General features: G+C 33.3%; 1 protein-coding gene, 1 non-coding gene and 1 pseudogene across 2 annotated transcripts; 2 read left to right on the forward strand and 1 right to left on the reverse strand.

Moving 5' to 3' along the window:
- Positions 1-3213: 3213 nt before the first annotated feature.
- On the reverse strand, positions 3214-6713 carry LOC132041147 (7-deoxyloganetin glucosyltransferase-like; annotated as a pseudogene).
- Positions 6714-19351: 12638 nt separating this feature from the next.
- TRNAM-CAU (transfer RNA methionine (anticodon CAU)) lies at positions 19352-19436 on the forward strand. Its single transcript is given in 2 exon segments — positions 19352-19389; positions 19401-19436. It is a non-coding gene; the product is annotated as a tRNA-Met (tRNA).
- Positions 19437-21154: 1718 nt separating this feature from the next.
- LOC132039359 (nodulin-26-like) lies at positions 21155-23522 on the forward strand. The gene is made up of 5 exons (XM_059429854.1): positions 21155-21310; positions 21750-21968; positions 22623-22829; positions 22935-22996; positions 23302-23522. The coding sequence occupies exons 1-5, from the start codon at positions 21155-21157 to the stop codon at positions 23468-23470; spliced, it is 813 nt and encodes a 270-aa protein (XP_059285837.1). The 3' UTR covers positions 23471-23522.
- The last annotated feature ends 398 nt before the right edge of the window (positions 23523-23920 follow it).

The following is a 23920-nucleotide window of genomic DNA, read 5'->3' on the forward strand; positions in this document are numbered from 1 at the left end:
ATAGACACATGTCAGTGTGCGTGTTGCCCACTTTTTTTAAGGAGCGTGAGAAGCATTTCAAATGTTATTGATGTGGATCCCAGTTGACAAGTGTCAACAGAAAAAGGCAAAAAATAAACAACTTTTTCTCTCCCTCCCCTTCATCTTCTCCAACACCAATTACTGCACCAACAACAACATTTCTCCTCCACCTCTCACCATTTCTCCTTCACCTCAAGTGAGAGCATAAGCATTGAATGTAAAGTGTCAACAAGCTTTGTTTTATCTTCTTTTCCAATGTACTAGCTTTCAATATAAAGTAATATGACAAGAGTTAGTGCTCAAATAAATATACCGCCGGAAAAAATGGAGATGGCCGAAAATTTTTAAAGTCTCTCTCTTTCCAGCCTTGGAACATGCTTTGTTTTCTCTTCTTCCAATATACTAGCTTTCAATATACCGTAATATGAAAAAATATTTATTTGCTTGAAGAATCATATTGGCGAAAAAAAATGGAGATGACCGGAATTTTTTTAAGGATCCAAGTCTCTCTTTTCAACCGAAAAAAAAGACTTCAGGTGGAGAAAGAATAAAAGGGGTTATGAAGGGTGAAAGAAGAAAGGGAAGAGGGGAGGATCTGGGAAGAGAATGGATAGTGGCTTTGGGGAAGAGGAAAAGATGGTGGACACTGGACAGTAATGGTGGATCAGAGGGAGAACGGAGAAATAGGGAGGGTTGGGTGGACGTGGGTGGGGTATAAAATTAAGCTTTTCCTTTTCTTTTTAAAATATTACTCTTTTCTTTTTTTACTTTGCTGATGTGTATTTTTTTTATTGGTTTGTTTCCATGTCACAGCAAGTAGCATCAACGCACTTAGATGCACAATATAATTGTCAGATTTGTGTCTATATGGCACAGTAAACGCCTTCTTGGAGGGTTCAGATGGTACGCCGCTCAGTTGAGGGGTCCAAATGAAAAATATGGACAAGTTTGAGGGTCTATCTATGACTTAAGCCTATATTTTTCTAGCCAATCATGTATTAGCATGGGTGTCGGTGTTTGCTGGACACGATGCCATGGATTGAGTGCGATAAATACTGATGCATGCAGCTACGGTAAGAACTTGTCGTAGCGTTTCTTTATTCTGTAACTGGCCAAAGATTCTATGATATTGACATGCTAGTACTAGTAAAACCATCATTTTATTTGCATATACACTTAAAGTAATCATCTTTTTCAATTTCTTTTTCCCAGCAAACTTAAACAATTAGCTAAGGTAAATTAAGCTAAACGGATATACTCTTGACCTTACAGTGGCCGATTACTCAATATTGTCAAGAAAGCTATATTCAAAGATTAAATTCCAGTTAATGGTTTTTCCAGTCTTGTGTTTATTCATATAATAACTATTGTAGAAGACGATAAGATTTTGCCCAAGCATTTGACAAAGAAACAGGATTAGAACTTAGAAAAAGTAGAAAAAGTTAGCGAGAGAGATGAGGACTATGAATCTCTACAGTTACTTCTGTACATAGTAATATTCAAGCCACAAGATGCAGCAAGAATGCTAAGAAGATGATAGCGGAAAATAAAACAAAGAAGATGACGGCAACCCTAGAAGTTTGTAATGTTAGTTATTATGATTTTACTAATCTTCTTTTAAGTTTTTTATTTAATAAAATTAAATATAATGCTTTTGGCAGACCATAGTTTATTTTTATATCCTATAGTTAATTTAACTATACTTAGTGTAAACAACCGGTACAGATAAGTTTTTACCTGCAGCTACCCTATTCTGTTGAAAACTACTCTATATAGATAGTCGAAAAATATATTTGGACTGCACTTATTAATAAGAAAGAATAGTAGATATATTGGTCGTCCAATATATCTACAGGCGAAGTTAGGATTTTACGTTTATGAGCTTTGGATTATAAACAACACAACTTACTAGATTCTTGATTAATTATTTATGCATAATAAGTGAACTTTTAAACAGTATAGAGTTCGAGGCAAAATTACCGAATTTTGCCAAACTCATAGATAAAGCTCTTGCTCCGCCTCTGAATTATGCTGACTTACGTTCCATGGCCAAACAAACACATGTCAGACTCTGTAAGTACACCCAATTACTCAAATTCAATTCTCATGTATCCTTCCAAACAGATTCTAAATTATTGATGAGACCGAATCTTTGAATAACTTCTTGTATTTATTTTTCTTTAAGAAGAAGTGACATGTATAGGTGTTGTAAGCAATTATGGGCGTTGACATTTGCTGGGAATGGTGCCATGATCCAGATAGTGTGTGATAAATACCGATGCACCTACCTCTCATCAAAACTACTCTGTGTAAATTAATAATTATAAAATCTTAAAAATTATACTCCTAGTCCTCGTCAGTTTCATATATGCGACGGTATTTGGTTGAATGCATGCTTTAAGAAAGAAAAAGTTACTCCCTCTATTCATTTTTAGTTGTCTACTCTGCTATAAATAATTTTTCACTTTTATTTCTCTACTTTAGCATATTAAGAAAAAGATAAACGTTTTTTTTCTTGTTTTACTCTTGACATTAATCAGTCTTCATAAAATATTGGTCAAAGTTCATGTAATTTGACGCTCGAAATGAGAAACGTGACTAATATTTTGGGATAGAAAAAGTACATAAGTTTTATTTATTTATTTATTTAAGAAGAATACGACTTATAGGTATTGGCAGTGGCAGAGATTAGGCATATCCATCGAGAGGCAAATGGTGTAACTAATTTGCTGGCCAACTAATGGAATTACTTTGACTACCTCAAATGATATGGAAGTGCTATACTACATGTCTCCTCCACGCAATGTTTTTACTGCATTCAATAATGACCGTTTAAGAACTCTAATAGCAAGAACAGTCACTATTTTTTAATAACAAAGTCTATCTTTACTTTTTGTAACATCCTTATGCAAGAAAAAGAAAAAAAAAGACCAATCAAAGCGTTGGTGTTGCTGGGAGTGCCGCCATGATCCAGATTATGTGCGATAAATGATGATGCACCTACCCTACTCTGATCAAACTACTCTATAGAAATTTTAAAAATATTAGTAAAAGTAATACTCCCAATCTTCATACGTTTCATTTACGAGACTGTGTTTGATTAATACTGGTTTCAAGAAAGATAAAAAAAGCTTTTGATATTGTGATCTTAAACGTGTTATTAAGATTTATGTGACTATAAAATATTGTCATTAAATATAAAATAAAAAGTTTAAAAATTAAATTATATATATATATATCATTCTTTTTTAAACATATTAAAACAACAACGTATATCACATAAAATTTCAAATACCATGAGTTAATTACTCCAACTTCTTTAACTTAATGTTTGGATGAAAGGAGAATGTCACTGACCACCTTCTCAATGTTCACATAAGATGAACCTGTTGACTTTTTAGCAGAATCTTCAGCCAAATTCTTCCATTCCATCGCCTTTTTCTTCATCTCTTTGCCTTTTTCACCAACCATCAATTCCGTCACAAGGCTTTCCACTTCATCCCTTTTCACATTATTGTCAATCTCCATTCCGATGCCCCACTTAGTGACGGAAAACCAACAATTTGTCTGTTGTTCTGCGAAAAACGGCCAACAAATCATAGGCACCCCATTGCTAACACTTTCGAGTGTCGAATTTCATCCATTATGAGTCAAGAATCCTCCTATTGCCGGATGGTTAAGTACTTCTTCTTGGGAGCACCAACTCGCAAGCATTCCCCTTATTTTAGTTTCTTCCACGAATTCAGGTGGAAGAATCGATTCATAACCCGATACAATATCGGGTCTTATGATCCATAGAAACTCTTGCTGGCTGTTTGCAAGTCCCCAAGCAAATTCAATAAGCTGATTAGGTTTCATAACAGTGACGCTACCAAAGTTAACATAAACAACAGAGTTTGGTTCTTTTGTGTCAAGCCATTGTATACACTCTGGTTCCTCTTTCCATAGGCTCGACCCCAGTCCCTTCAAATTCTCGTCATCAACATATTTTACTAGCAAATTCAATGGCCCTATTGAGTAGACTGGTGGAAGAAGAGTTCGGAGTGATACAAGAACTTCACTCTCTAGTGTCTCAAAGGTGTTGAGGACAATCGCAGAAGCTTTTCTCACTCTTTCTGTTTCTTGGAGGACAAATTTGATCATGAAATCATCTGGATTTGTAGTTCTCAAGAAAGTTGGAAGATCCCTTAAACGTACATTTTTCATGCCTCGTATGCAATCCAATGTTGTCTCTAGGTACCCATTTGTCAAGCAACTCGCATCTACAATTTCTCAAAAAGAAAAAGGTCAAAACACATGGTAGCTAAATACATCAAGAAAACCATTAAAGCCTTAAATGATAGCTCATTTATTTCATCTATCTAAATGGTGGATAGTGTTGGGTAACTAACAATATCATACACTACTAAAAACACGGCCAAAATCGACCGATCTTTGACAGACAAAAAAAATTTACCGCCATCAGTTCGTTCAAATTTTTTTTTTTAAAGAAACCAACCAAATTCAGTCGTTTTTTTGGCACCAAAATCAAGGAAATAGAAAAACCGATCAAGCTCCGTTGGACAAAAAATGTGCTTGAAGAATGTAAATTAAAAAAAAAAAAAAAAAAAAAAAAAAAGGAAAATACATAGGCGGCCCCTCAAACTTGTCCAGTTTTTTCATTTAGACGCTTGAACTATGTATTGGTCCTATTCACACCTAAAGCCAACCTAAGTGTGCCTATTAGACACATAATCCACACATTCTGGAACAACTTAAGCGTGTGTCCCCAAACACCTTCTACATGGAAAAATTAGCAAATTAATATGTGACACATCGAAAAGTTAAGGAAAATCTTTCTTTTACAAATTAATTTTTTTTTTTTAGAATCTCTCTCCCCGTCTTCTTCTTCCCCATGCTTGCCAATGTTGCCACGAGGGGTGACCGCATAGCAATCATAAACAGGGAAACAATCCTACCAAATAGCATTCATATTCCAATTATTATCCATATACGGATAATGAATTTCTTAAGTTCACGAAAAGTTCTTTAGTAGTGACTGTTTAAATGTTCTTTTTCCACTTATGAATTCTGGAAGCCAAATAGTAGTATTTTGGCCTGGTTGTTATTGACTGAGGTTTTAGGGAGTTTGTAATAATTCTATAAAGCAAGAAATAATGAGGTTGGCCAGCGATTTACATCAGTGGACCACCAACATGTGTGTGAAATTAATTTTGTTGCGACAGGAAGAGAGAATGAGGAGAAGGCCTCACGCGCTCATACCTGGGGAGGTACACACACTTTATCATGTTAATACGTAATGTGTGTCTAATAAGCACACTTGTTGAGTTTAGGTGGTAATTAGAAACAATACATAATTAAAGTATCTAAATGGAAAAATTGGACAAGTTTGAGGGGTTGTATAATATATGTATTGGCCTAAAAAAAAACTAAAGTTTAACCAACAAGCATTGATGATCTAGTGGTAGAACAGTATTTTAACATGGTGAAGATAGGGGTTCGATTATGAATGATGCATTTAATAATTGTATAATTTAAAAAACCAATTTTTTCTTTAAGAAACCGACCGAAGTCTGTCGGTTTTTGATTACTTTTTCCCCGATCCAATGCGGTTGGTTCCCATGGTCGGTTTCTGCCCTTTTTGCAAATGTGATACTAGTATTTTTGTGTTGTTTCACCCTAACAGATAGAGCCAAAGGCGGATGTAGCTCACATTCTATGGGTTCAATTGAATCAGTGTTTTCGATACGAAACACAAATATATGCTATGTAACAATCAATGGATATTAAACAAATACTAATTGATAAACCTATAAATTCAAAAGTAAAATGTGTTCAATCAAAACATCTAGACAGAGCTATATCTAGATCTGTACTGGCCGGAGGTACCAGGAATTCTGAACACCACCGTTAGTAAAACAGAAATATCAATAAAGCCTGAAAGGCTTCAAACTGGAGAAAGTGTTTATATATATACCTTTAAGTGGAGCATTTCCATTTTCAATAATAGTGGAGTAATGCATGTAACCTAAAAATCCACAAGCACTGGTTGTCCAAAACAGAACTTCAGGGACTCCCAATTCTTGTGCAGCATCTAAGGTGAAACTCATGATACCATCCGAGACGATGCAGGACACTGGTGGCACGTCCGACGTGTCGTTGAGCTTGGCAAGAAGATCCTTAAAAGGACTCAAACAAGTTCTAGCAGTAGATTCACATAGAGAAGGTACGTCTTGCGTGGCATCAGCATCACTTGGGGGGAGTCCATCAGGTATGGTCTCGAAACGGAACGATGAAAGACCGTTGAGAGAATCCGGGCCACGAGACTTAAGGAGACGCCTATGGTTATATTCAGTGTTGACAAAAGTTATGTGAAAGCCTTTGTGATGAAGGATTTTGGCTAGCTTTAACATGGGGTTCATATGGCCTTGGGCAGGATATGGTATGCATACTGCATGTGGCTTGTTTAATTCAGCACTAATGGAACTCATTCTTTCTCTTTCTTTAGATTTCTCAAAAGGCAAATGAAGGATTTTGTATGATTTTGGTAAGGAGTATTTAAAAAGAGATATTCTTAGGTGGAAAAAAAAAAAAAAAAAAAAAGAAAGTGCCAACAAAGATAAGGCCGGACGGTTATAAAATGGGAAAACTCTGCAATTTTTATTTGAACAGGCTGGAACTAAGGCCGGTTTCGAAATCAAATACTCCCTCTCTTTCAATTTATGTGAACCTATTACTATTTGAGGAATTTACGAGATACTTCTTTGACTAATTTTTCCTTACATTTTTTCTTAGTTATTTGAATTATGAATTATCATGACATATAATATTTTTTACGGAAAATTTTCAAATATACCCCTGTACCATTAAAAAGAGTTAAATATATCCCTTATTATACTTTGGGTTCAAATATACCCTTTCTGTTATAATTGGGGTCTAAATATACTCTTTTGTTATACTTTAGATTCAAATATATCCTTCCTCTATTAAAATTGTCCAAGATGGACATGAGATCTGATGTGCCCTGATAACTCGATGAGGTGGACACCACATGACATGCCACCTTACCACCCTAACCCATTTACCCCTCTCTTCCCCTTCTTCTTCCATCACTAATCGTGAGTCATTACCATCTCCTCCCCTTTCATAACCTTTGCCACCATTAGGATCACCCTATTAGTGAATCACTACATGGACCAAACGCTGGCAGATCCCCGCAGCATTGAATGTTTGCAAGACTACTGTTGCAACCTTCAAAATAAAATTAAAAAAAATCTTTTTAATAATTCAAGCAATTTGTAGAACATACGCATAAGTAAGAATATAGTTTAACTAATTTGTCCTTTATAATATGTTCTTTTATTTAATTAATTTTATAAACATCTTTTTTCTTCAAGAAAAACATTTTCATCTCTTCTCTATCTCAAAAATACGGTGAAGTTGCTTATACTCCTATTCTTCTTTCGTGTATCATCAACGAAGATGAAATTCTGTCGAATTTACCACCTGCAAGGTATCTAATTTTGCTCGTTATATGCAAATTCAAATACGTACATAAGTTCCATGGTAATATCTATGTCATAGTTTTACTTCACATCGATCACTTATTTGCGCCGAAATTTTTTTTTTTAATAAGAGATGGTTTGAATGTTGGTGGCTAATGACACGGTGTGGTGGTGCTAATGGTGACAAAGGTTGTGAAGGGGGAGGAGATGGTAGTGAATCACTGTAGTGATGGAAGAAGAAGGGAAGAGGGGTAAATGGGTTAGCGTGGTGAGGTGACATGTCATATGTTGTCCACCTCACTGAGTTGTCAACGCCACGTCAGATCTCATGTCCACCTTGGACAATTTTAATGGAGGAATGATATATTTGAACCCAAAATATAACAAAGGGGTATATTTGGACCCAAAATATAACAGAAACGGTATATTTGGACTCAAAGTATAACGAGGGGTATATTTAACCCTTTTCTAATAGTACAGGGGTATATTTGACCTTTTTCGTACTTTTTATATAGTTTCTAAATATATAAATTTTATTTTTATAAACTTAAAAAATCTATGTCAAAATTTACGGTCAAAGTTATAAAATTTGACCTTCGTACTCCGAAAAGGTTCACATAAATTAAAAAGGAGGGAGTATGACCTACTGCTCCCTCCGTCCCAATTTATGTGGCACTATTTGACCCTGCACAGAGTTTAAGAAATAAGGAAAGACTTTATTATGTTTACCAAATTGTCCTTACTTTAGTGTCTGCTTTTGTTGATTTTTCTTCACCACAAGTACACATCTTTAAAAGTAAGTGCGACCCAATAAGGGTAAAATAGAGATGGTGTCATTAAAGAGTTGCCTAATAAGGAAATGTGACACTAATTTTGGGAAGGACAAAAAAGAAAATGGTGCTACAACATAAATTAGGACTGAGGAAATATATTACTCCCTCCGGATCAAAAAAAGAGTCTACTTAGCCATTTGCACACCCTTAAGAAACTACTCACTCCAAGAAAAAAATACTCCCTCTGTCCCAAAAAGATTGTCCTCCTTTCCTTTTTTAATCATCCCAAAAGATTGCTCCTTTCTATATTTAGAACAATTTAACTTTATGAGATGATTTATACACACAAATATCTAAAGTTTGTTTTGGACCACACATTTCAAAAGTCTTTCTTTATTTCTTAGACTTTGTGCCAAGTCAAAAGAGGACAATCTTTTTGGGACGGAGGGAGTATGTAAATTGACTAAACTACCCCTACTTAAATAGGCATTGGGATTTGATCACATAACATTTAATAGAGATAAATGTGAAAAGATAAGGTTAATTGTTTCTTAATTTAATAAATGAACTCTTTTTTTGATCCGGAGGAAGTAATATATTATTACACGTATCATAATTAGATATATTACACGTATCCTAATTAGTCTGATTTCTCCCAGAAATTTGTCATTCAATACGTCATTAGTGCGGCTTGAAATCTTGTAGAAGTTATGATGATGATTATAATATTAATAATAGTACCAATAATTATATCAAGAGTTTAACTTTTACACAATCGCATCGGAAAAGGATTTTATATTACTTTCTCCGTCCTAATTTATGTGATGTAGTTTAATTGAACATGAAATTTAAAAATAAAGGAAGACTTTTGAATCTTGTGATCTAAAACAAGTCAAAAATATTTATGTGGTTATAAATCAACTCGTTAAGAGTAAAAGTAAAGTTTAAAGTTAAATTATTGTCAAATAAGAAAATGTGTCATTCATTTTGGGATTGATTAAAATGAAAAGTGTGCCATATAAATTGGGACAGAGGGAGTATCAAGTAACTTTAAAAATGATTAGTACAGATTCATTTAGTCGATTCTTACTAGTTTGAGACTGAAAGGGTCAAAAATACCCTTCTACTTTGGAAAAAAGGATTAAAAATATCTTCCATTATAAATATGGGTCAAACATACCCCTCCCGTCATTAAAGATTTCAAATATACCCATGTCTTAACTGAAATCCCTAACATAACCCGATTTTATTTTTAAACCCGTTTCATTTAAATCTGACCCCATTAAATAAAAAATCCATATGGGTTACCCCTCCTATGCCTAGTGGCTCCAGATGTAGGATTGGGGAACAAGTTAGTTGCATATTTTTTTTTTTTTATGTATTTCTCTTTTTAAATCTCCCAAAAGGGAAATGAAGGATTTTGTATGATTTTGGTAAGGAAGATGGAAGAAAATGGAGATATTTATAGATGGAAAAAGAAAATCAAGAAAGTGCCAAAAAGATGAAGCCACACTGTCTCTAAAATGGGAAAGCTCTGCAAGAAAGTGCCAAAAAGATGGCCAGTTCCGAAGTCAAATACTCCTTCCGTTTCAATTCATGTGAATCTCAAATGAATACTTAATTTAAACGGAAAAGGGCCAAAATTACCCCTGAACTTTGAAAAATAGTTCATCCATACCCTTCGTTATCTTTGGTAATTATCACTTCTTAGTTATCTTATGGGACAATTATACTTTTATAAATGTCAAGCGGTTAACATACGTCGCATCATCCCAGACCTTCAAAATTATTTTCCCCTCAAATAATTTTTTACCCACTAAAATAACCCAACCCAACCCAACCCTTTTTTTTTTTTTTTCTTTTTTAGCCAAACTAATACAGACCCAATATTTGATGTCCTGGGCTAGTAGGCGTGTTCTTAGGATATCTTTTTTCAAGTAATTCTGGGGAGACCTACTCCTAGCAGATTATGAAGGGACGTAGATTGATGGAACTCTTGTCCTTTTTACCATGGTCGACATAGGGGAACAAGAAAAGAATGAAAAGCAAACGAGGAATTTTAAATAAATGACATCTTCATCAGAATGAGTGTGATTAGCTTCTGCAGGGTTCTTCGAGGTTGTGCCGTCTTTCTTTTAGAGATCATTTTTTTAACTTTGGACTAGGTTTTGAGAGTCAAGACAATTGAAGTAGTTCCATGGAATGTTAATTTGCACGTTGATTTCTGTTATTTCTAGTTGCATCCTTAAGGAGTTATATCTTTGCATTGAGAGAGAGTGTGGGAGTTTTGGGAGGGGGAATGGTTTTTAGGGTAAATGGGTTGGGTCTGTATTAGTTTGGCTGAATAAAATAAATCCGGATCGGGTTGGGTTATTTTAGTGGGTAAAAAATTATTTGAGGGGAAAATAATTTTGAAGGTTTGGGATGATGCCACGTAATGCATACGCTTGACATAAAGGGTATAATTGACCCCATAGTATAACAGTAAGGATAATTGGTACTCAAAGATAACGAAGGGTATGGATGAACTATTTCCCAAAGTTCAGGGGTAATTTTGCCCCTTTTCCGTAATTTAAATTCATTGGCGAACAACTCTAGTGTGGATGATTTAAATCAAATTAACTTAATTTTGATTTTTGGTAGATATTCCAATGTTTTTAAGACACGGTGTAAGATAACAAAAATCCAAGATATCATGATGATTTCTTTTCTCTATAATATTCCTTTTTTTTTTTAACATTTATACAAAAATCTCTTCTCTTTTATGCTTAGTGAGGTAATGTTGATCCTTACTTGATCTGTGTTTTTCTAAATTTTCTTTTTTAATATCTTTATTTTAACTTTGAAAAATACCGTTCATTGCAACACAATAGTAGAGAAGAGACTATTCAAATTGGGTTCTCCACTTTTTCTATTCAAGCGTTAGTGTATTCATACACTGGCAAATAGAATTGGAACTCTATCAAGAATGTTTAATTCATAATAATTCATTACCTAGTTTTAATTTACACGTAGTCACACGACAAGCCAAGCTTAATTTTGATATTGATAATAACAAACTACTTGAAGAAAGTAATAATGAACGTATCCATCTAACGTGGAGTGATAACTCAGTGGTTAATATTGTGCAAAATATGTGACCGGTTACAGGATCGATTTCCGGGTACGTTATTTGTGGTTAATATTTTACTAAAGGATGTGGTGCATCGGATGGGCCGCTCCTTCCTTAATCAGAGGCATCAGGTTCGAGTTCTTGGTAAGAAACGCTTCTCATGAATGGGCTCTACGCGGCACGAATTTGGATTAGTCGGGCTCCAATACCGATACCAGACACCGGATCGAAAAAAGAAAAAGAAAAAAAAAACTAGAGAGAGGGAATAAAAGAAAACAAGAACGTATCCAATTTTTAATAAAGTTAATTTGACGTAGTAAAAGAATTCTTATAGAACGAATTAATTAACACATAAGAGTGCTTTCAGTGTCAGAGGTAGGTTTTGCGATAAAGGAATTCAAAATATGAAAAGTAAACATACGAAGAAGCTTAAGGGGTTCAACATCTATTATCTATGCATAAAAAAATAATTTTAATTATATATAAACAGTGTAATTTTCTACCGAAGGGGGTTCATCCGAATCCCCTTAGCCGTATGTGGCTCCGCCCCCGAGTACTTTACATGTGATCACGCGATATATTATAAGAGTTCCAATCTTTCTTGAGTTGGAAAAAAAAAAAAAAAAAAAAAAAATTTCACGAGTTAAACCAAGCTTGATTTGGACAATGCATAGCCACTGGAGAACATTGATGATTAAAAAAACAAAACTGGAAATTGAATGCTAGCCATGCCAAAAATGGAAAAATACAAAAGGGGTATGAAACGGGACCAACAGAGATGGAAAAACTGTGTTTTATTTTATTTTTGTTTTTGACCTTTCCTTTTATGGGTTGTGATGATAATCTGCCAAAATGGCCGAGTAAATAATCAACACGTATAGTCTATTGGTGGACTAAAGAAAACAATGCACAATGGGAGAGAGAAAATGACTAAAGTAGTTGCGCATGAATTTGCTGTTAGTACAAACTTTTTTTTGCCATAACAAAAAAAGAATTGGTGTTACCCTGTCACTTTCTTTTGCCTTATCAGGAAGAGAGAGGATATTTTATTTTACAGAAATGTTTACCATTATGGTGAAAGTATTAAAACTACGTACTATTTTTCAGTCACCTAGTTATGAAAAAACACACTGAAGTCAGGAGGACAACTATCACTGGAAAGAAGGAAAGCGATTATTTTCGTGTTCGTCCCTATGCAAAGTATGTCTCTTATTTTTGAAGTAAAAATATCATAACCTATGGGGATAATCACATTTTTGGTGTCCAAATTATTGATAACTTTCACTTTTGGCCATTATTATATATGGACTTGATATATTTAAACCTTCTGTTTTTGGTCCTTTCATGTAGAATATATGTTATATTTGACTATATATAGAATTGTATTACCATCAATTATGGAGTAGCAATACAAATTTAACATATTTAACATAATACATGAACAATTAAGTGGTGGAACGGTTAACAATACAGTAAATTTGTGAATGTTCACAAATAAAGGGATCAAAAGTGCAGAATTCAATTAGTTAAAGATTTAATGTGCTTAGTCAGATATTAGATGGACTAAAATTAGAAATGATCAATAATTAATGGACCAAAAGTGCTATTACCTCTAATTTGGTTAGGCTAATTTATTTAATCTAGAGTTGGTGGACAACACAACTTCTGAAATTAACAAATATATATATAACACAACTTCTTAGTCACGGCTACATATGTTCCTTGCCTACTTAGTTAACATTCCACGTTAAGTTTTACATTATGATATTAGAGAAAAAAGAAAAAAAATAAGTTTGTTGATAAAGAACAACTTTTAATTTGAAATTAACAAAGAAGTGGAGAATATATCTACGATTAGGCTAATTAATTTACTTGATCTGCATAGGTAAACTTCATGACAATTTGAAATTAACAAAGAACTTGAAAACGTAATTAACAATATCAGAAAAGAGGACATCTAATGAATTTAGCCATTTTAGGCTATAGATGTTTGGTTGGAATTCTTTTGGTATCATAATTATAGTGATCTGAAGAGATTCACATGTGACATGTCATATGACTAAAACGAGATTGAGAAATTGACATAAATAGTCCCCCACAAAAATAACAGTCTGCAAATGTATATTTTTTACTTATTGATATATAACATACATATTCTTACGTGCGCGAGCTCAATCCCTTTATTAGCTCTTTATAGGTCCAATAAAGGATAACTCATTATGAAGCAAAAAGAGAGCTCTTCCTATCAATGAAATATACTTCTTTTTGAGATTACTATTCATAAATTTTTAACATTTTCTAAAGTTGAGTGATTTTTTGTTACAAAAGTTAATTTAATGACTTTGGTACAACAAAGTGAAAGTTAAATGACATGTTAACCCTTTAAAATGGATCATCATGTTTTGAGAATATGTGGTTCTTAGTATAGTTGGAAGTTTTCTCAGTTGAATGCCTTCCTTCCCTAAATCCATTTGATCAGAGTGTCTAAGTGGCCATTTGTTAGGAATATTTAAATCTACACATGCAACAGGAAACCAATTAATTAGTTAAGACTAAATTGGATTATAAGTTAGATACATTTAAAAAGGTTTAGGTATTTGTCTAGTTATATCTTAGAACTAAGGAAACAATTTGTCTGGTTGAAGACTTACGAACGATATTGTCCATATTCATTCTTTGTAGTTTGGTTTTGTGTGACTATAATTAGCTGGTTCAGAATAATTAAAAACTTAATACTTCATGTCTAGCTAGAAATTAGGGGTGCACATGGACTGGATTGGTTCGGATTTTTTAAATACCAAACCAAACCAATTGCGTCGGGTTTTTAAATTTATACACCAAATCAAACCATTAAAATTTGGGTTTTTCAACCTCGGGTTATTTGGTTTTCTCGGATTTTTCGGGTTTTTTCGGGAATCGTCTTCATACAAAACATATACACTTTTACTTCAAATATTTCTTTAGTCTTAGTATGATACAACTATATAATTAAGGTGTTTCGGAAGAAAATAACACAAAATGTGACATGAGTGATGACATTGTATTAAAATATTCAACAAAAAAGATAATAAAACCGGTTAAAATAAATATTGCTAATTAATAAGCCAATAGAAAATGACCATAATCTAAAAATACTAGGTCCTACTAAAATAAGTACGGCTAATAAGTATTAATTACATGGCAAAGAAAAAAAACTTAAGTTATATATATGTATTTTCACTCTCTAAATTAATTATGCAAAGCTAAAGAATAGATATCCAACATTATTGTCATTCCTAGTGGTAGAAGATTTCTTTTGTTAGCATTAGTGTTGAGTTGGTTTTTGTTTGGTCTTTATTTGAGTTACTAACTTCCATAGGATAAAACACGTATTAACAATCAAAACTATAAGTTCAAGTTTGAAATAATATGATAATAGACAAAAAACTACGAAAAAAATTTAAGAAATATTTATAAATTACATTACAAATAAATACTCTTATGTATAAAATATTTTAAAAATTGGATAGACGTAATGTCGGGTTAATTTGGTTCGGTTTGACTTTTTTTAGCTAAAACCAAACCAAGCTAATTATGGTCGGTTTTTTTTTTTTCAACACCAAACCAAGTCAAACCAAATCACTAGTCGGGTTTTTTTCTCGATTTGACTCGATTTATCGGTTTGGTGCGGTTTGTCGGTTTACTTTGTACACCCCTACTAGAAATTATGATACAAAATTTTAGTTGAATGACAAAAATAGCACATGCAAATTAATCCATTAATTAGAAATAGAATTCTAATTTTAGGGCTGCCAAACATTTTACCACATGGGTTTTGGCCTAATTCCAATTTATTTATTTTTTATTTTAAAATCATGGAGGGTCAGACCAAAATCCTTAAACGTGTTCTCTTAAACTATATATATATATATATATAGACACACACACACACACATTACAGCTCTTCGTCATCCCTATACCTAGGGTATCAAATGAGCGGGTCAAAATGGATTAAGTTTGACCCGCTCAAAAATTATTTGGGCTGAAGTGGATTGGACTGAAATGAGCAAAAAAGTTGTAAAATTTTCACAAACAGCTACCTTTTAGCTCCTTCTAACAACCTATAACTACATGTTCTACATTTACAATTCGTAGCTGGAGGACCTATATTTAGCTAGTAGAAGCGTCGACTTAAATATAGGATAAATATAACGGAAATACACTCTTTGAGAAAACGAAAGTGCTATATTTATGGAAACAAAATCTATTCCAATTTAAATTAAAATCGAGGTTTTTAATGTTCCCTGATTCACGCAAATATCCTCCCATTCCATATCTGATCTCATATCTCATTCAAACAGCTAACAAATTCAAAAAAAATTGAATTCAAAAAGTACATTCATATTTTTAACCAAAAACAAAAAAAGGTTCAAAAACTAGTTCATCAAAAAACTTTACCAGTGAACAGAGCTCGTTTTAAACGACGAATATATATTTGAATTCATCTGTTGAAATATCGAATTCAAGTTGAGTTCATAATTGAGGTAACAACGTTTTCACTGCAACTTTTTTATTTTTTTGATTTTTGTGAAATTTTGAAAAATATAGTCAAAATATATGAAAAATATATCTGAAATATAGTCAACAGAAACCAGAATAAGTAATATTGAACATAATAATCAAAATAAAATTAAAATATAGCCAAAATATAGTCATAATTGAGGTAACAACGTTTTCACTGCAACTTTTTTATTTTTTTTATTTTTTACGAAATTTTTCTAAATATAGTCAAAATATATGAAAAATATATCTGAAATATAGTCAACAGAAACTAGAATAAGTAATATTGAACATAATAATCAAAATACAATTAAAATATAGCAAAAATATATATATGAAAAACAACTATTAAAATATCAATCCAACACATTACGAATTGAAAATTCGGGAAGTAATGAAAAAAACAAAAACAAAAATATAGGTTAAATACACGGTAAAACGTAAAAATCAGTATAGAATCTTACCTTTTTTGGGAATTAGATTTGAATTATGAGTGAAATTAATGAGTAGTTAATTAGAGATAAACAAGGAAGTTGAACTATTATAAAACTGATTTGAAATTGGAGGAAATTAAGGGATATTGGGCATAATGGCGTGTATTTAGGGGGATAGGAGAGAGGGACGTTTTTTTTTTGCTTAAATTTAGGGGTGTGGGAAGTTATCAGATAAGTGATATAAAAGTGATAGCTATAGAAAGTAAATATGTTATATTTTAGCTACTAAATATAATTATTGTATAGTTTAGTTATATTCCATAAATAGGTAATAATGTAAGTTATGCCAAGTAAATTTTACTTTATTTGGGAAAAAGACATACAATGGCCAACAGGCCAAAGTAATCCCACATTTGGGCCTAATACCGTGAGCTGGCCGGCCCAGCAGCCCAAACGCCTTAAAAAAAAAAAAACTTTCTGTGGCGAAAAGTCGCCACTAAAAGTCCGCTGCAAAAAAAAAAGGACTATTTGTGGCGACTATAGTCGACTAAAGATCAACTTTTTTTTTTTTAGTGGCAATTAAAAAAGTCTCTACTAAAGGTTAAAATTTATATTGAGCCTTCAACAAATGTTTCAAAACATGTATAATATGTGTATACTTATATAGTGATTGAGCTTTCAAAAAATATTCCAAAACATGTATAATATGTGTATATTTATACGTTGATTGAGCCTTCAAGAAATATCTCAAAACATGTATAATAATACTTATGATACATTTTCTATACATATACAGTAGGGATACATATTCTATACAACAATGAAACATTTTCTATACGTATGATACGTTTTCTATAATACATTTTCTATCATTTTCGATACATATGTGAATCATTAGTGTATAATCGATGTATAATGTACATACTAATGTATAATATATGTATGATTAGTGAGTATACGTTGATGATACATTTATTATACACAAATTACACAACAATTATAAAAATCTATGATACATTTTCTATACATATATGGTAAGGATACATATTCTATACAACAATGATATATTTTTTATACGTATGATACATTTTCTATACATAGTTGATCTTCAGTGGCTTTTACGAAGAAAAAAAAATGATCTTTGGTCCTCTTTGTTTTTGTAGCGAACTTTTAGTGCCCCCACACACCCCCCCCCCCCCCGCCCCTTCCCCCAGCCCAATTCTTACTAAGTTTTAGTTTTTTCATCTGTTCTTTTATAATTTCTTAAGTACCGATAAAACTATTTTTTTTTTTTATTATAGTTATATATAACATATCAAATAAAAATATTTTAATAAGATTTCTATGAGTTAATTTGGGCTAGATATCAGCCCAGTTTGAGCTACATATCAGCCCGATCTAAGCTACATATCAGACCAGCTTTTAGATAGGCTGAAGTGGACAGATACTATCTTCATTAGCTAATTTTGTCACCACCACCTATACGGCTACCCATTGTGTTTATCATTTTCCTTTAATCAAATGAGGCCAGAGTGTCATAATGTTGCAGGCTGACCCCTGATTTTGTTGTATAGTTTTTCTCGAGTAAGAGTTCAACTACAGAAGTATAGTTTGATTGAATTCATGACTAAAAATTATTGAAATGTGAAATTACCCGACATAAGTATACAAAGGAATTCAGTTGATTAGAAACAAAATTATAAAGTTAAATGCATATGAAAGAAAAGTCGACTACTGTTAATGAGTAACGACCGTGTCTTCCACTTATAAAACACTTGCTTTGAACTGTTATATTTGCAGACTCTTAAGTGTTAATCACCTATACAGAGTTTCTTATAAATTATGGTTTAATATGAGTAGTTAGGGGTGTACATGAACCGGGTTAGTTTAGATTTTTCAAAAATCAAATCAAACCAATTGTGTCAGGCTTTAAAATCTATAAACAAATCCAAACTAACAAACCTCGGGTTTTTCGGGTTTGTCAGTTTTTTAGGGTTTTTTTTTTTTGGGTTCAATCAGGGGCGGAGCCAAGTGGTGGGCAGGGTGTTCACCCGAACCCCCTTCGGCAAAAAATTACCTTGTATACACAAGGTTAAAATTATTTTTTATGTATAAATAGTAGATGTTGAACCCCTTCGGCTTCCTCGTTCTTACTCTTTTTATATTTTTGAACCCCCTTAGTGAAAATTCTGGCTCTGCCACTGAGTTCAATGCGAAGTATCTTACAATAGCATTTGCTTGACCAAAAATAAATTTTTTTGGCCCTTTTTCTCTTTGTTTCGTTGGATATGAACAAAAAACTTTTTTTTTTCCAAGTTAAACATGCAGTACACTTACAACAACACCAAAATATTTCTAGCTTTCAAGTTTCAACGATAGTAATGAAAGTGAATTGATAGTTTGTTCATCTGTATGTTGGGCCTTTGGGTGTGTAAAAGTAGTTTTGGTTTGTTTTTATTTTTATTTTTTAATTTGCTGGATGAGCTAAAAATATAAGTCCAAACCTGATGTTAAAATATAATAAAACTAAAACTTTGATAAAGTTATAAGAGTATTTATATATTACATATGTATAAAATCAGTTAAAAATTGTATACATACACATATATTGGGCCGGTTTGACTTTTTTTTAGTAAAAGTTAAATCTATTGTAGTCGAGTTTTTTTCCAATACCAAACCAAATAAAATCAAACCACTAATCAGGTTTTTGTCCGATTTGTCGGTTTCTTTGTACACCCCTACACAGTAGCACTTATGATGATCTTAGTCAAAACATAAAACATAAAATGGATATCTCATATCTAGCTAGACTTCTAGTGGCTATATATAATCGATAAAAGTATGATAAAGTTCACGTAAATCTAATTCTGCTTTGAAACGTTATACAAATCAATAGCTGTTTGATGTAGCAAAAACAATTACTATTATGATTTAATTATATTCCCGTGGAGATTTGGAAGCAACAGTGGGGTGGTGGCGCAGTTGGCTAGCGCGTAGGTCTCATAGCTTCTGAGTCATCCTGAGGTCGAGAGTTCGAGCCTCTCTCACCCCAACTACTTGTTTTCTTTTTTAAAAAAAGGTATAATGATAAAAAACACACTTGAGGTATTACTTTTTCGCGAGTGTTTCACACCCTAACTATTATGTGTTCCATTTCTAAATTATCACCATTTATGTATTAAAATTAAGGGTGGCAGATGGGTGGGTTCGGTTAGATTTGGAGAGGTTGAAACTGGTTTAAACAAAAACGGGTTGAATTTCAACTCGCCCATATTTCATGTGGGTAAAATATGGGTTGGGTGATAAATAAGTGAGTTTGTTATGGGTTAGCCCATATTATATAAGTGTAATATTGTGTAATGTTTATCATTATTTTATTTTGTTAAATTAAATTAATTTTTTCATATATTTATAATTAAATATTATGAAATAGAAAATTCGGGGGTGGGGGCGGGTGGTAGTGTGGGTAGGGTCGAAAATGGGAGGTAAGAAAAAAAATTTCACACCCAACTATCACTTGAGGTATCACTTTTTCGCGAGTTTCACACCTAACTATCACATGTTCCATTTTTCTGACCTAAATTATCACCATTTATGGATTAAAACACGCCTCAACTATCACTGCTTTTCCTTTTCCTATTCGAGTGTGTCAACTAGTCGTGTGTAGGCAGCGAAGGCTTTTGAAGATGGGTATATCGTAATGATCGATGAATATAAAAACGTGAACAGGGGATTAAATTTCTCCTAAAGGGAATAGAAAGACATTGGATTTCTATGAGGAAACAAGTTCTACGTGTGGACTACACTAGTTCAGGATTGTACTGATTCATGAGTTCTTGAACTTGACATTGGATGACAAAGCTTAACAATAATATGTGGAGCTTGGGGATATTTTTAGAACTAAACATACCTCTATTTAACTCTGTTTGGTGAAAGAGAAATATGTAAATCTCCGTTTGAATTTATATGATTGAAAAGAGTTGAATAAATGTATTTTCTCTTATATTGTCGTCGATTCATTTTCATTGATTCTAGTTTTATGTATCTCCCTAAAAGGATATGTGCATCTCCATTTGAATCTATATGATGATGTTTGATTAGCACAGAGTGTAAGTTATTTATTTTGACGCATGTTTCTACTTGCGGTAGTGGAAAGAAAGTAAAATAATTGTTGAGAAGTTTTCTAAACCGAACAGCCTAATGGAAAATGTATAGAGCCATGTTTCTCACTATTGACAGTGCAACATCTCGTATAGAACTAGCGCCAGCTAGCCGCTTTTTAGCTCCTGAATTAAAAAATAGTTATTGTCATGCAGTTTCAAATTATCTTTACGCAGAGGACACTTCTTTAGCCAGCCTGTACTTATTTTTCAGCCTCTTAATTTCCTTTTAAATTCAGCTTCCAAACTTTTAGTTGCCTGCAATTTTCTATCTTCCCACAAGTGCCGGCTTGAATATCCACTTCCTAGGATTTTGTCTCAACAATAAATTTTGTCCCTATAACAATATGTAACATCATCTAAATTCGGCACACAATATTTTAGGAGTTTTAATTTTAATTACTCTCATATTTTAACAGCTTAAGACTTGTTTCCAAGATTAAAGTATAATAGATTCATCTTTACACTTCACTATACTCTTGTTTAACAGACTTTGTCACATCAAGAATTATACCTGGGGATAACATCCTTGTGCCTAGTCAAATCTCACCAAGTATTTAAAGAACCAAGAGTAACTGATGATATGTAGACTACCCTTGAACTTTGAATTATGGCCAGCATAAATTCTCTAGCGTCTACCAACTCATCAAAAAATGGAATTGTCGCTGATTTTTCCAGCATGGAAGAAGGAAAATATGGCCCTGTTCAGACTCCTATGAAGGAACTCTCAAGCAGAGGTGCAACTTTCATATCTGCCTCCCAAAAGGTAAAAAAAAGTATATGTATATATATCAAATGTATACATATAATTATAAAGTAACATGCATTTTGAACCCAGAGACTCTAGATTCTGTATTCACCTCTGCCTACAAGCTCCTGTTATATCGATTACTAATAATGACTATCTCAATTCATGTTTAATCACACAATTAAGCAGATTATAGCAGAGCTGGTGGCAATGTATAATTGAAATGTGTATATATCTATAAAGTACAGTCATTCTGAATCCGCTCACTCTAAGTTCTGTATTCGCCTCTGCCCACATGCTCATGTTATATCATCTACTAATAACGACTATCTCATTCCATGTTCAATCACGCAATTAAGCAGATTATAGCAGAGCTGGTGGGCACGTATAAATTACTTATTATATCGTCTGCTAATAACGATTATTTCATTTCATGTTTAATCGCGCAATTAAGCAGATTATAGCAGAGTTTGTGGGAACCTACATTTTCATATTTGTGGGTTGTGGATCAGCTCTTGTTGATCGAGAAAGGAAACTCACTATTGTCGGTATGGCATTGGCATGGGGGTTGTCACTGATGGCATTAATATACACTCTTGGTCACGTTTCTGGCGCCCATTTCAACCCCGCGGTCACAATTGCTTTTTCTGCAACTCGAAAACTACCACTACTGCACGTAAGAACTTATCAAACATCAAGCAAATTCTTGTTGATGAGCATATAGGCGGATCTAGAATTTTAAATTAGCAGTGAAAAATACTATTACACACATTACTTCTTGATGATAATATAGTTCACACTTAGTGCCATGATATCTGTTTTCACAAATGGTTCACCTATGTATACAGAGTTGCAGCAGCTTCTTTTTATATACATTCCCCTGTGGAAGAGTCACATTGACATGGGCTGTTCACTCAATCAACAGTTATATGCATTCTGATCATGGACGAATTCAAGATTTAAACTTTATGAGTTCTAGGATAGTGACCTCAGGTGCTAGTAACTGAGTTCTAAATTTAGTTTTATACATATTTAGCGAATTTATTAAAACATACACAAGGATTGAGCCAAAATTATTGTGTTCTGTCGAACTCGTAACTTAAAACCTACATCGACCCCTGATTTTGATGGAGGTGCATGTGGGCACCGGTACAAGAAAATTAGTCTTGATTATCTACTACTTTCATGACATGTTGATTGTGAAAATAAATGAAATTGTAAAGGAAGTTCACTTGGAAAAACTCTTTGGATATAAAAAGCACTGATAATCAAGAAGTGAGAGGATGTTCAATGCGCTCTCTCACCTTTTCTTTGGTGATCTTTCTTGCAGGTGCCTATGTATGTATTACCTCAATTTTTGGGCTCTACACTTGCATGTCTCACCTTGAAAGTGTTGTTTAATCATCAAGATGACATACTACCAACTCTCACTCGGTACAAAAGTCCAGTCACTGATTTTGAAGCCATATTTTGGGAATTCATAATGACTCTCATTTTGATGTTTGTGATTTGTGGAGCTGCTACTGATGATAGAGCGGTATGCTTTTCACTAAGGATTATCTGCTTGCGAAGTTTCTATATAAACTTTCATTGAAACATCTAAATTTGATTGTTTTAATCAGTTTACTATCTTCATTTGCAGAACAAAGAGGTCGCTGGAGTTGCTATTGGAGTCACACTAGCGTTTGAAGTCCTCATTGCAGGGTAAAATTGTACCTCAAGATGTGCTTTTAATGGTTATCATGATTCTTGACTATGTTGATCGGACCCTACAAAAAGTTGTTGCACCCGTGTTGGATCCTCCCAAAATGCGTAACTTTTGAGGATCAGACACATAACCGGCGGTGTTTTTGAAGAGTCCGAGCAACATAAATTACTAACAATGAAAAATCTAGGACGAGCAACTTTTCTTTCTTTCATACTTTCTTCTGTGCATGTTTGGAATTTATAGAATTGTAGAGAATAACATTTTCTATAGACAAGTTTGTCACTAAATTTCATATCTGCAGGCCAATCACCGGAGCTTCTATGAATCCGGCAAGAAGTTTAGGCCCTGCTATAGTCTCAGGTGTCTATAAGAACCAATGGGTCTTTGTTATTGCCCCGATTCTTGGAGCCATGACAGCAACCGGGATATATAGCCTTCTCCGGCAACCAAAGCAGAGCACTAGAGTCTGAAGCATAAGATGTATATCTATAGGGAAATGAAGAGTGATTGCATCTTTATCATTCTATAGTTTATCAAAAGCCGATTGAGGTAATTCTTTAAGATTACCATGTACGTCTAAGAGACTTTGAAAGGAATTAAATCCTATCGAAGTGTATAACCATCTCATCGAAAAGCTTAAGCTGTTAGGAGCACATTTTTATTTACTTAACTATATAATATCTCGATGAATCCAAGTAGTCCTAAAAAGTTTACAAGTATTTGAGAACATCTCGCTCAACGTCACTAGCTTTGATCAGCCACATGATTTTCCCAACAGTGTTACACCAAGCCAAAAATGTTAAAGCTAGTGATATGATTTTTAGGCACTACTACACCAAGCTAAAGATGTTAAAACTGAGCATGTAGCTTCTTCTCATTGCTTTTTCAGATCCAACTGCTCAAGCAATGAACGATTTTAA

Source organism: Lycium ferocissimum, chromosome 12 (assembly GCF_029784015.1).
Source record: "Lycium ferocissimum isolate CSIRO_LF1 chromosome 12, AGI_CSIRO_Lferr_CH_V1, whole genome shotgun sequence".
Lineage (NCBI taxonomy): Eukaryota > Viridiplantae > Streptophyta > Magnoliopsida > Solanales > Solanaceae > Lycium > Lycium ferocissimum.

What these genes read in the sequence shown, in the direction of transcription:
- LOC132039359 (XM_059429854.1), top strand. Translation starts at nt 21,155, where the DNA reads ATGGCCAGCATAAATTCTCTAGCGTCTACCAACTCATCAAAAAATGGA. An exon ending in TCATATCTGCCTCCCAAAAG is followed by an intron (nt 21,311 to 21,749) that starts GTAAAAAAAAGT and finishes GCAATTAAGCAG; the next exon opens with ATTATAGCAGAGTTTGTGGG. An exon ending in TTTGAAGTCCTCATTGCAGG is followed by an intron (nt 22,997 to 23,301) that starts GTAAAATTGTAC and finishes TCATATCTGCAG; the next exon opens with GCCAATCACCGGAGCTTCTA.